General features: G+C 38.3%; 1 protein-coding gene and 1 long non-coding RNA gene across 5 annotated transcripts in view; one reads left to right on the top strand and one right to left on the bottom strand.

Annotated features, from left to right (window-relative positions):
* LOC134541652 (centrosomal protein of 78 kDa) overlaps positions 1–16,898 on the top strand; it is a 125,276-nt gene that overhangs the window by 103,739 nt on the left and 4,639 nt on the right. For 2 of the 4 annotated variants that reach the window (XM_063385238.1, XM_063385239.1), the window contains exons 10-11: positions 2,892–2,963; positions 10,277–10,489. In XM_063385238.1, the coding sequence (XP_063241308.1) occupies positions 2,892–2,963; positions 10,277–10,489 (285 nt within the window). The remainder of the gene's footprint in view (positions 1–2,891; positions 2,964–10,276; positions 10,490–16,898) is intronic. The other 2 variants (XM_063385241.1, XM_063385240.1) reach the window with 1 other exon arrangement.
* LOC134541653 (uncharacterized) lies at positions 759–7,758 on the bottom strand. The gene is made up of 2 exons (XR_010076674.1): positions 7,561–7,758; positions 759–4,899 (listed from the first exon to the last, which is right to left on the bottom strand). It is a non-coding gene; the product is annotated as an uncharacterized LOC134541653 (long non-coding RNA).

Below are 16,898 nucleotides of genomic sequence, written 5' to 3'. Positions count from 1 at the left end.
TCTTGGGGTCCACCAACTCTGGCAGTAATGAATTCATGTAGAACTGTATAAGTTTTTCTTCCATTAAACTTTTCCAGAAATGGTCATCTTTTGTGATTTTCTGAAAAATCATTCCTTTTGGAGTCCAAAAAACAAAAAGGCAGAATTGGCGACCTGTAATATGGAGTTGTCCCTGAATTTGGTACATGTACATATTATCGATCTTGAGATGCATTTTTCCATCCTTCAGTTCACAAAAATTAATTTTTTTTCTCCAGAATTGCCGTTTCAGGAAGCATAGTCTTGGAAGTTGCAGGGCATTTGATTTCAATGATGCCATCACTACCAATGAGCCCATCAGGCGATGCTGCTAGAAATTGTATATTTTCGTCAATGAAAAGTCCTGAAGGAATTATGACTAAGCCCAGCTCCTGTTCCAGCTGAGTGACTGCATGAGGTTCGTTTTCAATTCCATATTTAGTTGCTTTGTTTCCAGAGAAGGTTGAATATAAAATAGATTGAACTGTTTTAGAGCGCGGTGTTGTTTCTCTCATTCGACATATTTTTCCGAAATTTGAAGCCGTCAGACGCTTTGCTCTTTCACATTTCCACAAGATACAGTGCCTTTGTCCAGTGGTTGATGACTGGATATCCTGAATTTTTTTGCTGTCACACTGCAGTCCTCTCAAAAAATTCTTCTTTTTTCTTTTCGTATTCTTCAGGATTCATGTCTGGTATCTGAGAAACATTGCCATAATGTGAGTCTTCTGAAAAGTTAATTTTCTTTTTAGTCTTCTTTGTGGGGTTTTCCAAGCGCCTCTTTTCTTTTTTCAGCAGAATTTTTTTTTGCTTTTAAATATTTTTTTGAATATTCACCAGGACTGTGATTTGTGAATTTTTTGTGAATTTTGGCTTGTTCGTTACCATCTGCATTGCACGAAATCACGGAAAGTTACTTCTGGGAAGGTATCCACCACGGAGAGAAAAGTTGACTCTTACCACTAACAAACTTTGCAACTGTATTATTAAAAGACTCAGCTCTATTTGTTGTCATGTTTTTCAAGAGACTTTCTGCATGATGAACTACCAGATTATTTACTGACGTAATTTCATCCCACATGCCCATACTTTTCATACTTGGAACTATATTCTCTTCTGTGCTTCTAGAACCATCACAATAGTAATCTCGTTCACTGCACTTTGGATGGTCCCCAAATACATGAAATGGTCCATTGTGAATATCACTCCGTAATTCCTTTACACGTTCTTGTTCAGTTATTCCTCCGACAGGGGGAAGAGGAGGAGAAGGGCCACTATCGCCCTGAGCAGGCAAGTCCTCGACCCCCCCCCCCCTCCTATCTCCGCGGCAGGAGAGATAGCAGCCGGCTGCCGGTACAGCTACAGAGGGCGCCATGAGGTGGCTAGCAGTTTCGCTCGTGCATACGTTTACCTTTATTAGTGCCTCAGAAGATTTTCCGTGGTGACATGCCTGTTTAATTGCAGGAATCAACGCAAGAAGGTCTAGGGCGCGTCTGACTGGTGAGTTCCTTAAATTCTGACAATTTTTACTGCACAAACAAATATGTTGAAAAGAGCCATTTTCGTGATATTGGCGGGGTCGCAAAAGTGTTAAGGTGGGTATGAGACAACTTAAATCCACCAGACCGACGTCGAATGTTCTTTTTATTACTTTCCTGCCCAAACAAAAATTGAAAATCTCAAGTTCTTTCTAAAGGAGAGATATAGATGTAAATGTCTACAGTGGCTTCCTTCCATCGTCCAGACGGCGCCCTTAAACGTTTGCACCAAGCCGAATGTTGCACCATTGTCCAGTTTATTTTTTATTGATTTTTTTATTGACAAATCTGATCAAAATACACACATTTACCACTAAGGGGGGCTCGTGGTAAAAAATGGTGCCATATCCCCCAATGCTGAAGGTTGTGTGGTGTAACCAAGGGTCTCCTTAAACATTTGCACCAAGCCGAATGTTGCACTATAGCCTAGTTTATTTTTATATATCAAAATTATGCTTGTTTTCAATTTCTAATCTCAGTTTCGAATATTACTTATCCTAATTAAACATTTATATTTTTATTTAATTTTGAAGAACAGTCTTGCAAACCATTTTATAACACGTATAAGTTCATGAACATGCATATATAATTTTTTTTCCATGTTTTATACGCATTAATTTAAGGAATTGACTTAGGCTGTTGTTTCACGAAGGAATTTGTGTTTATCAGGTGTGCACGATAATTATGGTACGGTCCGGTAATTTTTCCTATTCGAATCTCATATTCGTACTAACTTATCCTCAGTAACAATTTGGCTGAGAAAATGTTTTGCAAAAATTGGCAGCTTCATTTCATAGCTTGCCAGAATCCCATCCTTTGCAAGTAAAACGGAGAAATCTTGGTTTTATGAAGGGAAAAATCCACATCTTTATACATGGTATAGCAGTAATCACAAAACTTGAAATTAATTGTTTGTACGTAAAATGTTACAAAATTAAGTGTTACATTTTTTCTAAATTTCACTAATAGTATAGAAAGGGGTTGAATAGTTTTACAAAGAAAATCAACAACCAACAGCTTCACACGATGAGTAACAGCTACAAACATTAACTATTAACATGATACCGGAATCGGTAAATGTTTTGTGTTTCCCATAGACAGGGAAACTCTAGGAAATTTTAAAGGTTTCTTAAAAACTTGGAGAACATAGGAAAATTCCCAAAATTTAATTACCAAACTGGGTTAGTTAATAGTACTAATGTGTTCATTTATGTCTTAAAATCATTCAGTATTTTAATCACTTATATATGTATAGTTGAAAGTCCATTTGTTTTTATCATTAATTAAGTGTAACAGAAACAAGATGTAAGTAATGTTGTGTTTGTATGCACGCAGGTTAAAGAAGTGCACGGCCTCAAGTGGCAAAAATTTGCTGCCGTCTCAAGGCATCACTTTGCGTGACTACAAGTAAGTGTGTGTTTATGAGCGTGATGGCACTGACACACTCATTTCGTTGAACTCCTCTTAAATTAACATGTATCATAACAGCATACTTTGTAAGCGTGTGCTGGCCATCAACAGAAAATAAATTAATTCTTTACCAAGGCCAGAGGGGGAGATCAACGGGTGTCTATAAATTTGGTTAACCAGATCAAAGCTTCTGGTTAGTTATTATAGTGGCTCGTAGGTTTAATCGCTTGTCTCCTAAGTGGCAAATAACTGTAGAAAAATTTAAACTAGGCCTATGAAAGGTATCCAACTGAGACAAACAAATCAGCATCATTTGTTTAAGGGGGTAAACAAAAGTTACACATAAACAATAATTTTTTGTTGTGTCTGATTCCATTAGGTTGTCTTAAACAAAATAGGATAGGATAAGTTAGTGAAAAACAAAACATGATTTTACAAGAGGGACGGCCTTCTTACATGAATGAAACTAACACAAGGTTGCTACACATTTTCGGATTTGAAATTTCCTTGTTTTTCCAGGTTTTACAAGTTCCCAAACAGCAAATTGGTTCCAACATATTTGCAGCACAACTTATTTGTATAAGAGATGTCCTTTCAAAAAATTAATCTCTTGTCATTAGTTTGCTTAAGTAGACTATTCTTTTTAATGAGTGGTTTAATTATGTGCATTTATATTTCAAGTAGATAAAATTAATTAATTAATTACCTGTCAAAAATGTTCCAAAATATGAATATTTAATATTCATGTGTTCAATTTAATATTCATATTATTATTTTCATTTTTCATATTATAATATTCATTTAATATTCACAACTGAACAAACACACAATTATAAAAAAAAAATATTAAATCTAAAAAGTACTTACACATTTCAAAGAAGTAAAGGTAAGGTTGCTATTTTGCAAGCTAAAAATAACAAAGATATAAAATGTTCTTAGAATGTACATTATTTCTGAAATTTCAAAATGCTTATAACTATTCTATACACACAATCCCATACAATAAAAAAAAAAAAATGTGATAAGTTGGTGAACAAAATCATCATTCACAACATTGTAAGGGTGTTACACACAACCCCATACAATAAACATAAAAACTTGTAATAAATTGGTGAACAGAATCATCATTTACAACATTGTAAGGCTGTTGCTTGGTAATTGAACAGATTTCATCTAATAGTCAAGCTTCCTTCGCAGGCTCTTCTAAAAATTTTCGTTTCTTTACTTGCAATGATCTAACTACGCATTTCTGAATACATCTAATCTATGATCACAGCACGCCATGGAAGTTACAATAATATTTATTGTCTATTGGTTGCATCGATTAATCAAAATTGCCGAAGTATCTGTCTCAATTTACATCACAGCAATATAAGTGCCTATTAATTAAACAAAATCGTGGGATACCCGATAAGGTCTATTGTGGTTTTTTAAATGCCTTCTTGTCTGTTGTGGTGGCATTGTGACAAAGAGTTAAAAATTTCAGGTGAAAACAAACATGTTTTCTTGAACAAAAAAAATGCTATTTTAACAGTGTGGGTGATAGTATGTATAGTAATTCCAGAAATATTTTTGATTTCCCTTTTCCATGATTTTTCCAGGCTACATGGAATTCCATGTTTTCCGTGATTGTAGCAACCCTGTAACATAATCCTTATGTAAAATCCGTGGTTGTACATTTTTAGAGTATTGTGTCCATTCACATCAGATGAATGTCTTGGAGAAAGAAGTAAACTGACCTTAACAAATTAATTTACATGTCGTTGAGATTCATCTCTGCCAGCTGTGTGGAGATTAAAGCTGCGTGAAGGCGAGGGCAGGTGGTCGTTCCAGGAAACGTGGCCTGCGGAGAACCATGCATTTAGCAGCTGGTCCATTGGAGAAGAAGGGTCAGGAGTAGAGTAGAAATCATGGCCGGTGAAGTTGAAACTCACTGCACAGAAAAAAGATAATGCGCGGTGAATAAAGGAGGATATTAGAGCTTAAAAAGGCAAAGCAGAATAAGAAAGAGGACCACCAAAAATGGAAGTAAATTTCACTTATCAACTGCTGTGGGTAGAACGGAATTAACGCCATTCTTGGATGAAGGAGATTTCTGGAACTACAAACAAACATGGAGAATAGAAAACACTAACACACTACATATTGAAAAAAAAAATATGTAAATAAAAGGATGGAATACGCTCCCTTAATAAGCGACTACATGTTGGAATAACAGTGCTTCAGCTGAAATGTTCAAATTGAAAACTCCAAAAAAACAGCGAGAGAGCTTACATTGTCCGTGATCGGGAAAAAAAAGTCCCAGAGGAAGGATGGTCCTGCCTAGTTAACGAAGGGACTTTGTGGTGGGTGGATAGGTCCACGACCAAACGGTGGTGCTCCAGAGGGGAAACTCAGAACTTGTGGCTGTGTAATGCCTATAAGCATTGAGGCGGGGAGGGAGGCCATAGCATGGCAAGGATTGAGGAATGGTATTTGCTTACAGAACAACAGTTACGTTAATGAATTACGTTATTTAATTAGGCCAAAAAAAAAAAAACAAATTGAATACTGAAACAACAACAACAACAAAGATATCCAGAATCAATTAAATTTATTAGACACACAGCAAAATTGCACGTGATTGCCAATATCATGGCCACAAAAGATAAAGAACAGGTTTCTATTTAATTTTACGTTTAACAAGTTACGCCGGCGAAACATTGCGCGGTCCCATTACGGGCCATCAAAAGGGGGCGTCACAAGGTAGACGCATTAATAACAGCACATTTTACAACAAAGTCAATAAGTTGGAATTTAGGGAAAACCTACTACATAATGTGCATTACATGGGTAAGTTACATTCTAAAACCAATCATTACAATTACGTTTTACGTAGGTCGACGTCTCAGGGGAGAACAGTTACAAACAAAGTGAAGTTAAATTATTCAATTAATTTCAAACGTAAATTTTCTAGGTGGCGGCCGAAAAGGAATTTAAACAAAACAAACAATAATTTAAATTACAAAAGCTTACATTAAGGCAAGGGCCACCGCCTCACTCCAATCAAACCAAACTTACATTATCATTCCCCCGAGGTCGCTCGCGCACATCGTACAAATTTAAGCCTGACTGACTACATGCTGGATTACAAAGCTACTCGAGCTCCGGAAAGAGACTAAGACAAGACGAGACCAGACAAGCTAGACGAGACAAGACAAACAAGACCGAATTATTCCTCTTCCACTGATTTTATAGCATAGGTGCGGCGCAGCGCGCATGTGCCTACCGGTGGAGGGGAGACGAGGAGCAAGGAAGCACACACTAGGAGGGGGAAGGAAGGAGGGGACGACGTGCCATCACCCGCGCTGATGCGGGTAATTCAAACGATGCAGCGATTCCGACGCTTCAGCTGCACAGACGTATAGTTGTCAGCAATGTCAGTAGATGGCGCGAAGAGCTGCGGCGTGAAGCGTAAGGCCCTGAAGAAAAGTGGGTCCAAGCAGTGGTGTGCACTGGAACTACTGAGGGTCCTTGGTGTATTCCATAAAGTGGTCCACAGATTGTGCATGAGAGCAGTGCGGCAGACAATAGAGTGGGCGTGACTCATCCCCGTGGGAGGGTAAAAGAAGGGGAGGGGTAAATGCATGGTGCTCGCCTAACTGGTGGTAAGGGGATTAGAGAAAAAGGGGGAGTTTGGTAATCTTAAAAAAAGCGGGCGTCGTGCTGCTCCGGCACAAGGGGGCATCAAATGGCAGAGCCTGGTGTACCGTAGTGGGCCGGAACGAAAAGCTAGTGCCTCGCTGATACCTAACCGCACCTTAGTTTCAGGGGACCTGCACTGAGGAGCACTAAGGTGTGAACATGCTGGTGGAGATGCTGTAGATAGGAAGAAATTACACACCTATACGTGCAGACAGGTGGGAGTAACTGTAATAGCATGGTCAGGGCAGAAAGAGAAAGAAAGAGACAGTGAGCAAAATTGCAGTAACTGACAGCCCGGTCATCGGCCAAGTCTCCAACAAGGAAGGAAAAAATTCCAAGTCCACTTGAAAATTAAAGAAAATAAAATAAATTAACAAGTTGTGTATCTTAACTTTTTCAATTAACGTCACATCTCACTGGTGTGAGTGCAGGTATTACATTTACAGTAACGCATGATGCAAACTGAGGCAGGCCTGTAGAAGGTGGCCTAGCACAGGCGAGGTAGGCCTGGCGTGAAGGAGGCCTGGCACAAGCGAGGAAGGTATGGCACGGACGAAGTTGCCTGGCCTGGACAAGGGAGGCCTGGCACGGGCATGGTATTAAAAAAGTTTGTAAACTCTACTTTTTCTACTAGTTTTATGCTGTTACAGTTTTTGTAAGCTAAATAAATGTGATTCTATTTATTTTAATTATTTGGGCACCGTACTAAACATATATGAAATGTTTAGTAATATGTATTATAATATTTACGGGTTATAAATATTAATTGAGTCTAAAATTGCCTTTAACTGGTGCTCCTAACTTGGTTTGTGATTACAGTGACATATAACATATTGCAGTCTGGTCAAGACAAGAAATTTCACTTAGTCTGCAGTTTGAATATAGTGTAGCATTTGAGAATGCTAAATACCGTATTTATGCAGATATAGGCCGCACCCTAAATTTTTGATTAAAGTCTTAGAACAAATTAATATCTCAAAAAGAGGCCGCACTGAAATGCTGATGAGCGGCAATCACGAAGTACGTACATATTCACAGAGCGATCGTGGCAACTGCGCGCCATCGATAAGAGCGTGCTGGCAACAGCGGAGTTTGACCTTGTCTGCATCCTGTGTATAGTTTATCCTCCTCCTCCCCCCCCCCCTCACCCCCCCCCCCTCCCGCCCCGCCTCCATGGCTTTGGTAGCCATACACAGGCAGCAGACTTTGTTGACCTTGTAGTTCCCCCCCCCCCCCCGGTCTCCCCCCCTTGCATTCTTTCAGTTCCGTTATCTGTGTCGCCCACTTCTCCCCTCCCTGTTCATCTAGTTGCGCGCGCATCAGACGCTGGCAACAACATTCGCCTGGCACTCAGTAGCGCACTGTGCACGGCACTTGTAAACAAAGCGGACTTGCAGGTCTGCTTCTATAGTTTATTTACTTTACTTCCAAGTAAGTTTATAACGTTTAATGGTTTCTTTTATAAACTCACAGTAGTAATGCATCTCTAGTCAAAATATTTGCATAAAAAAAAATACACCCAAATAATGACGTCTACGTGTAAACACCCGGACCTACTTTATTTTCAGCTCCAAACTTTGTTAAAAAAAAGGTGGGGTATTTACAATTGTAAATACTACTTTACCTAATGTTCAAGAAAACTATTTTGTGAGCGGCAGTTGCCAGCCCGCTGCTATGGTGCATCACGAGAGGTTAGGGACGATCGGCAGCGGCCCATTCTTTGTTTACATTGTAGGTGAGTCGTGTCTTTATTTTTTATTACATGTAAGTACTTATTTGTTTATACTTTAGACTTTCATGCATTGAAAACTAGTTTAATCAATTGTATGTATATTGACAAATTTAAAATTTTTTTGGGAAAAAATGTTTTTTTAATTTTTATCTCACTAATAGGCCGCACCCTAATTTTTGGGATCATAATATTGGAAAAAAGGTGCGGCCTATATCTGCATAAATACGGTAATTAAAAGGAATAAACTTTTTTTATATTATGAAATCTATGATTTATACCTAATGCAATGAACTAAATGGGCAAGAAAAATTATTCTCAGAAAGTCCAGAATGATGCCAGAATTACCGCTGAACAAGAATGAGCACAATAATTAAAATTATATGTTTCAACATATAACATTATAATGACAAAACCAATTGGAAAAATGTTAATGGACACAGTACAATCCAGTTTCAATCAACATGACCTATTTTAGAGACTCATCAGATTGGTAGGTCTTAATCTTCCATCAATTCAACGATCATTATGTTAGTACTTGCCTAGAAAATCTACAATTAAGCTTGATAGTTCGTGACATAGAAGTAGACAGCAAATTTTAATATTTTCGAAACAACTGTTTCAATCAGGTGTAAATGTGGGTTTCTTCTCGGATGTAGCAGACAAGATTAAAACATTGATGGGTGGACTCGACGTAATCATATCTTCAGGTTGACGTAAAGTTAATGTCCTGTAGTCGACTTTGTCTGCATCATGCACTTCCAAATTAATTCTTTCAAATAATAATTTTTGTAGACTATTCACCATGAAGTTCAGGCCTCTTCTTATGGTTTAGCCTGGTTATAACGTAACATGATGAAATCATTGTCCACATCACACAGATAATTAACTTGGTGATGATTAACAAAAATTTCAATTCTAGTTGGGAATATCTTACAAAAAAAAATGGCTCTTAAAATTTGAAATTCAATATAGTTTTTTCGAAGTAAAGATTCCAAAATTTGGAAATCGTCGACAAACTACTGTTCTTTGTAAAGGTTTGAACTAGACTAAAAACTTCCAAACAAACGCTCTTGTATATAAAAAAACTCTTTCTGGTATGTACTGACCAATCAAAACAGCTCTTACAAATTTACCATGTAATCACAAATTATTTTATTACAAAGTTATAGATCAAAATTATTTTTCAAACAGAATTAAAATCATAATTAAATAAAATTTGACATCTATAAGGATTATGCTGATATTATTCAGTCATTAAATTAAAATCACAAAATATGAAATCACAAATTACACACGAGACTTTTAATTGGCTAATAAACAAAACTTGAAAATCTAAGATAAAGTATCCAACTAAGAAGTTATTTAAACATTAATGTAACAAAAATTCACAGGTTACACTCGGAATTGCAAAGAGTAATTTGGAAAATATGTTAAAATATTGAATTAGCAATTCCTCTGTTATTTGAAGAAGAATAATCCTTATAGTGGAAGAACTGGCACTGGTAGGGTTGCCTGGCCAGAGCGAGGGAGGCCTGGCGTAGAGAGGGTGGCCCGATGCTGGCGAGGGTTACTGGGTGCAGTCTGGACTGTGCAAGGGAGGCCTGGAACGTGCGAGGTAGGTCTCTGGACCAGGCTGGGGAGCCCTGGTCCGGGGGAGGGGCAAGCGAGATCTGGACCGGGCAAGGGAGGCCTGGATCGAGTGAAGGAGGGGCAAGCGAGACGTGTCCTGGGTGAGGGAGTCCTGGACCGGGTAAGCGCAGCCTGGACAGTGCGAGGGAGACCTGGACCATGCGAGTGAGACGTGACCTGGGCAAGAGAGACCTGGTACAACGGGGGAGTCTTGATGCGGGCAAGGGCAGTACAAAAACCCATATGTATGGTATGCATGTTGCAGGCAGTTGGAGGAGCAGAGGGATGCTGCGCTGCTACAGCTGCGTATGCTAGAGGCACAGCTGCAGCAGGCTTGTAAGGAGCGTGATGAGGCTCTGAGCATGGTGAATGAGCTACTCGCCGGCCAACCACAAGTGCCTGATGGGTTGGTGCTTGTTCCCCCAGACATGCTTCTGGCCATGGAAGACATCCTTAAGATGGCGCAAAGCAATGGCTTGTGAGTTTTTTCTGTATCCACAGGTTAAAATTTTGTAGCTTTTCATCCATGAAATTTAGTATAACTCTAGGGTACGGGTCAATCCATTTCAAATCATCCAGGGGTCAGATTTTCTTGGAAATTTTTTTACAGCACCTATGAACAACGCTTATTTTTTATTTTGGCCAAATTCGCTTTAGTTTTTATTTTATAAGTTTTTTTTTAGAAAATGGTGCATTTTAACTGATGATCTGTTATTTGAGGTGCAAGATGAAAAAGGCACTTTTCAGTAAAAATCTAATTGTGAAGTTATTATTTAATACTAACTAATGAATTTTACAATTCTTGCTTAAAATTTCATCAGGGTTCTAAAAATCAGGTTAAAAATAACCTTAGACTCATATTAAACCCTGTTTTCACTCTTTAAAGTTGGCGCTCTGTAATTTTTTTCATCTGTACAGCGATTTCCGTAAATGTTCATAACCTTTTTCTGGCTGATCCAGTGAGGCTGAGAAATGTCTCATTTGAAAGAGGATGAAAAGTACTATAATAATTATGGATGAGACGAATCCACATTTTGGTCGAATCCGAATCCTTGTTCGAATCCTCAGTGTTTGTCATCGAATCTCGAATCCCAGTCCCACACTAAACTTCACCACATGTTATTTTAAAAAATCACACATTTATTTTAAAAAATTACATAGGCCTATGTATTAAAAAAAATCACATCTGTATTTATAAAATCATAAAATAAGTGCATAGTGTACACACATGATATAAAATAGACACACACGTAAGTTTGCATCTGTCTAATTCTCTGTTTAATTAATCCTTCCTATGTTTTCAATTAAATATGTTTGTATAACAGACACCGTTTAAAAAAAGTTAAGTTTTTTCTGCAATGTTATATTATTGAAGGTTGGAAAAGATAGAGTAGTTATGCTAATTGACAAAATGCAGCGTAGTTTATCTTATGTTTGTGCTATTTCCGTTACCGTAATAATATAGTTTAGGTATACAATTTTCAATTACTACCGTATTTACTTGTGTATAGCGCGCCCTCGTGTATAGTGTGCACCACGATTTTTGCAACAAACTCCAAAGAAAAAACTTCAAAAATTTATAATTTTTTTTCCCATTGATAAATTTTACTAACATTTTGTGGTACCTGTTAAGTAATTACTTATGAAACAAATGATTATTTACATTGATGTGTGGTGATGTGTCAGAATTAAATACTCTTCCACCTGAAAGCGATACGTTTGTGGCATACTGTACCATCTGAAACGACACGAGCAAGCTAAACTCTGCTGTGTAGACGGAAGATAATGAAGCGCTGTATCGTCACAACTGGTACTTGGCGGGAGGGAGGGAGGCAGGCAGGAACGGGACTATGACCATCAAGTAACCTTGACAGTTGACAGGACTTAACACCACCACTCCCGTCACCGTTGCTAAGCTGGCGCGGAGGACTAGATGACTCACAGCTGCTGGGACGAGGAAGCGAAGGAAGTGGGCGGGGGACTGGTGACAACATGCTCTCTCTCTCTCTCTCTCTAGCTGGAGGCGACAAGTGGCAAAATGGCATTTATCCACCCGGCACTGTTACTAGCTGCTGCGCTGGCTTTCTGTAGAGGGGGAGGTCTAAAAATAAACAAGAGAGACCATGATGTGCGAGCTTGCGCGCGCACGTGTGTGTGTGTGTGTGTGTGTGAGCAGAGTGATTTACAGCGGAGGGGGAGGGCCATACTAAAGAGGAATGGAGAAAGAGATAGAGAGAGAAAATGAAGAGAGTGATGGAAGAGTGAGGGTTGAGAAACACACTCTCCTGCAATCTTTCACTTTAAACCATGGTGGCCACTCACAGTCACCAAAAATATTCCCTGATTTCCCTGATTAAAAATTCAAAATTTACCTGATATTTATAATTACAAAAAAAACATACTTTTGATGAAATAATATAATATAGAAAGAGATTACTCTCATTTTAGCACCCTGCTGTATTTTCTTCATTATATACATACGAAAGTTCGTTAAATAACATAATACATTTTAAATATGTCACTTTACATTATAGCGTCCCTTTCAATGACCTGCAGTCTGAGTTTTGTTTTATGTCTAGAGACCGGAAAAATTCGTGAATTAATTTCGCAATAGGCTAAAATACAAATAGTTATACCTCAGTGCTGCCTCTGTTATTGGTTCGCAACGCACCTGGATAACTCGGGGCCAATGATAAACACCCGACCAAAGCTTTATCGAATCTCAGGCTGCTACGTTGGGACGTCTCACAAGACAGCAGCCAATGAGTGGGTGGCATTTGACTGAGAGTACGCAGAACTATGGAGTTCATCCTACAGGTCATTGAACACGCGAATTTTTCCTGTCCCTAGTAATGGGGTATTTCAGTGGCGAGCGCTCAAACATTTTTTCACACAACTTTGGTAACTGTTCTTACATTCATTTTTGAAGTGTAACATTTCTAGTTGTGAAATATTCTTAGTCTTAGTACTCTCAACAAGGGATAACAGTACAGTGCAAATTTTACCTTGTGTTTGATTTAAAAATGAAACAACTAATGGCTAATTCTTCACTGCATTAAAATCAGTACTCCCATCTGTAGCTAAAGCAAATGGTCCACTTACTAAAGATTCAACAGTTTCAATTTAGTTTCACCAGTCATGTACTCCACTAAGGCAGATGTTTTTCTCGCACAGCTGTATTTCTGTGCAATTTTTGAGTCCGGAAACATAGCTCTATACAAATTACCCGAATGATCGGCTACTGCTATCGGTAAATTGTGTTCTACCAAAAAACTTGTAAACAATAACTCTGCGTTTGTTACTTTCATTTCTTCAGATGTAGCGAAAAACGACAATATAGATTTATTGCTCGTCACGGCTTTAAAATGTTCTGCATGTTTCTTTGATTCAGTATGCCGTCTACAGTCATCCCTTCCACCATGTGCAATCGAAAAGTCACACGTGCATACATTACAAAACACGTGGCATTCCAAAACATTAGAAGATGACAAGCATGGCCATTCTTTTGAATAGTTTGGTCGAAAGTTCTGAAGAATATGCTCTTTTTTTTTTTTTTTTTTTTCCCCAGATACACATTGTTCTGTCACACGCTTCATTTCTACAACCGGCACTGAAGAACACAACACTATCGAACATAAAAAGGTTTCACGTCTGTAGACACGACAAAAACACTTTGATGAAAAAAATGGCTTTCAAGAGAGTAATTAACACAACACAGGTTAGCCAAAGTACCGTACAAAAATTATCATGATGTAAGAAGCTAACAAACGAAAAGTCTGAGAATATGTACTAGTTGTATCGTACAACGGACGTAATACTGTACCATTTCTATTACAAAACACAAGAATTAATCTACTTATTTCGACAGTACATGCGCACATTTATTAGTTGCGCAACTACGTGATGTATTCGATCTGCGTTCACGAAACACGCACACCAGAAACTGAATTTTTTTCCGTTACCCAGCAGCACAAAGCCTCGTTTCCGTAATAAACCAGCGATGTTCCGTAATTCCGTAATTGTGTTAAATCCGTAATAATTACGGAAAATCCGTAATGGTTGGCAGCTCTGCGGGAATATACATGACACAAAAAATTCCCTGACATTTCCCTGATAATTCCCGATCAACGTGATTTCCCTGATAAATCCCGGTTTTCCCGGTGAGTGGCCACCCTGTAAACATCACCCATCACCCGGCAGTTAACACCTCCCCGCCTCCCCCTTACGCCTTTTCTCCCCCCTCCCCTCTTCCTCCTGTGTATAGCGCACATCCTTGATTTTTTCCCCTTTACTTGAGGGAAAAAAGGGCGTGCTATGCACGAGTATATACGGTAAAACTCTTAAAAACCCACCTCGAATCCCACCTCAAATCCTACGAATCCTCGAATCCATAGGATTCGGTATATTCCCATCTCTAATAATAATATAAAACAAAATTCATGGGTATTTGATGTTATCATTCGATAAAAAGGGAAAAACATATTATATTGCTGAAAAGATGCATGTTAGCTGTAAATCATTATCAAATCAATAGTTAGAACAATTATATTAATTTTATTATTACACATAACAAAAGGCTTACACACTCTAATAGGCTAATGAAACTAATCATATAGTTTTAATTTGTAAAGGTTACTACTTAGGATTTTTAGGTAACATTCAAGTGCCGAGTAGGTAGTTAAAGCGTGTTAAAAATTATAGGTATTAATAAAGTTATTTAATTTTTTGGCTTATCTTTTTTGTTGATATGAAACTTAATATTTCCTTGGCCAGGCAGCATTAATGTTTTTAAAACTTTTTTTAGAAAGACTGAACATCATTCGTCCAACTTGAGCACTTAATTGTGGAACATCTATGGAGCAAATTATGTTTGTAAAAGGGACCCAGCACTTATCCTCTCTTCCAACATTTCGGTTTTCTGGCCAAAAAAATGTGTGTGATGGCCAGTGAGGGTGCATAAAATTGATATAAGCATCTTAATGTCATCATCAAGCTCCAAAAGAGTCCAATGAAGCACTTATCTTCATACTCACAGCCTATGTAGGTATTTGGTTGGAAATTTAGAAGTTCTAGTTTTTGCGATAAACTATACCTCGATGAAAAATCTTTGTCACTGCTTATCAATTTTGCTGCTATTACAGTATTAGATAGTTGTTGGAAAAAATGGAATGATTTTGTGCCAGGTACAGTTTTATGTTCACTAAAACGCTGAGTCAACTTTGGTTCTACATTTTCTACACTATCTATATTAATGAATTGAAATATTATTTTTGAAAAGTGTTTGCTACAAAACTTAAACATTTCTTTTGGTGTGCAAATTTGGTCTTTATATGGTCTTTGGGGGTTGGCTCTTGTAACAGATCGTTTAACTGAGCCACCTATACCATCGCTAGCACATTTTCCATGGCTTGTGGCATGAAATGTCCAGGAAGCTTTTAGACCAAAATCTGCTTCATGAAAACAAAGATTGACTAAACTCTTGAAATTTTTGTATTGTGCAGCACAGCCATCTGTGATGTATTCTACTGTTGTTACTTTTGGTTGTTTTGCTTTCATGTAACTGCAAATTCTGCTTTGTACTTCATAAACAAAGTTTACATCATGTTTCATGTCATCTGATAAAAAGCAAAATGATTGCTGTGAAACAGAGGAGCTATCACTGTCTCTGTAATAAACTACTCCTGGATGTAGTGTGCAAGATGCATGGGACCAATGATAACTTTGAATCTCATCTTGAAGGATAAATCCGTAATTTTCAGAAAAATCCCTAAAGCAAAGCACTTCGTTTTGGGATACATTTTCTTTCCTCTTTTTTATGTATTCAGATTTTTGCTTTGAAATATAAGAATGAGGTATCAAGGTTTCAAGTTTTTCATTTAAAAGTGTAATGTACTCGGACAATGGTAGGATCATTGTCTGAAGCTCGCTCCGGTATTTTCTAAATAATGCACCAGCATGGTCTGCTGCGTTAATGCAATATTATGTTCATTTCGTCACTTCCAACCCCGTGTGTGCAGTACTGGTGAAAAAGCTATCAATCTTCTTATTTTCTTCCTCAGAAAGCACGTTTTTCCTATGCTTAGGACACTTAACGTGTGTAGTTATGTCGGACCTACCTCCATGAGCGATACTAAAATCACACCAGCACACTGTGCAAAACACAAAAGTTTCTCCTTTTTGCAATTTCAGAATACACGGGAATTCGTTGTTATACGCAGCACAGTAAGTCTGAATATATTTCTTGTTGGCTAGCCTACTCATGGTTCCCACCACGTAAATACACACGAAAAAAAAACTGTTGCACAGCACTACATTGGAACTACAAACAATAGTCAGCCATTTTGGACATAATATAAGGAACAAGGATCAGACCAAGGAGGTAGAGCTGACGTCACAATTGTGGTCCGTTCCTCCGTTTAAGGAAGCACTTTTTCGTTGCGGTAAAGTGGAAAACGACCGTAGACCTTCCAGTCCAAACCATTTACAGTAGAATCTCGCCGATGCGACCCCCCTCTGATGCGTCCATTCCGTTTATACGACCGTTTTTTGAGGAACCGTGAAAAATTTGAACAGAGAAAGTCGAAAATTTGAGTAAAATCGGCCTAAAAACAAGTCTGTTACACTTTGTTGGGCGCTATGTGTTCACGTTTATCTTGGTGAGCGCTGTACTGTAAGCAGGCAAGTATACAAAAGACGGCTAAAAATAGATACCACCCCTCTAAACTGCCCACGATTCCCAATACCGGTAAACTGCGCGCGTCACCTGATAGCATCTACGCGCGCGTCTATTGCCGTCCCGGTTCCGTGCGTGCCTACGTATTAGGTGCTTCAAGTGTGCGTGAGAGATAAGATAAAGAAGGTGAAGAGGGCGAGACCTGCCAGCCAAT

This window comes from Bacillus rossius (genome assembly GCF_032445375.1).
Source record: "Bacillus rossius redtenbacheri isolate Brsri chromosome 4 unlocalized genomic scaffold, Brsri_v3 Brsri_v3_scf4_1, whole genome shotgun sequence".
Taxonomy (NCBI): domain Eukaryota; kingdom Metazoa; phylum Arthropoda; class Insecta; order Phasmatodea; family Bacillidae; genus Bacillus; species Bacillus rossius.
Note: the sequence above shows the minus strand (reverse complement) of the source record. Positions and strands in the feature narration are given on the sequence as shown.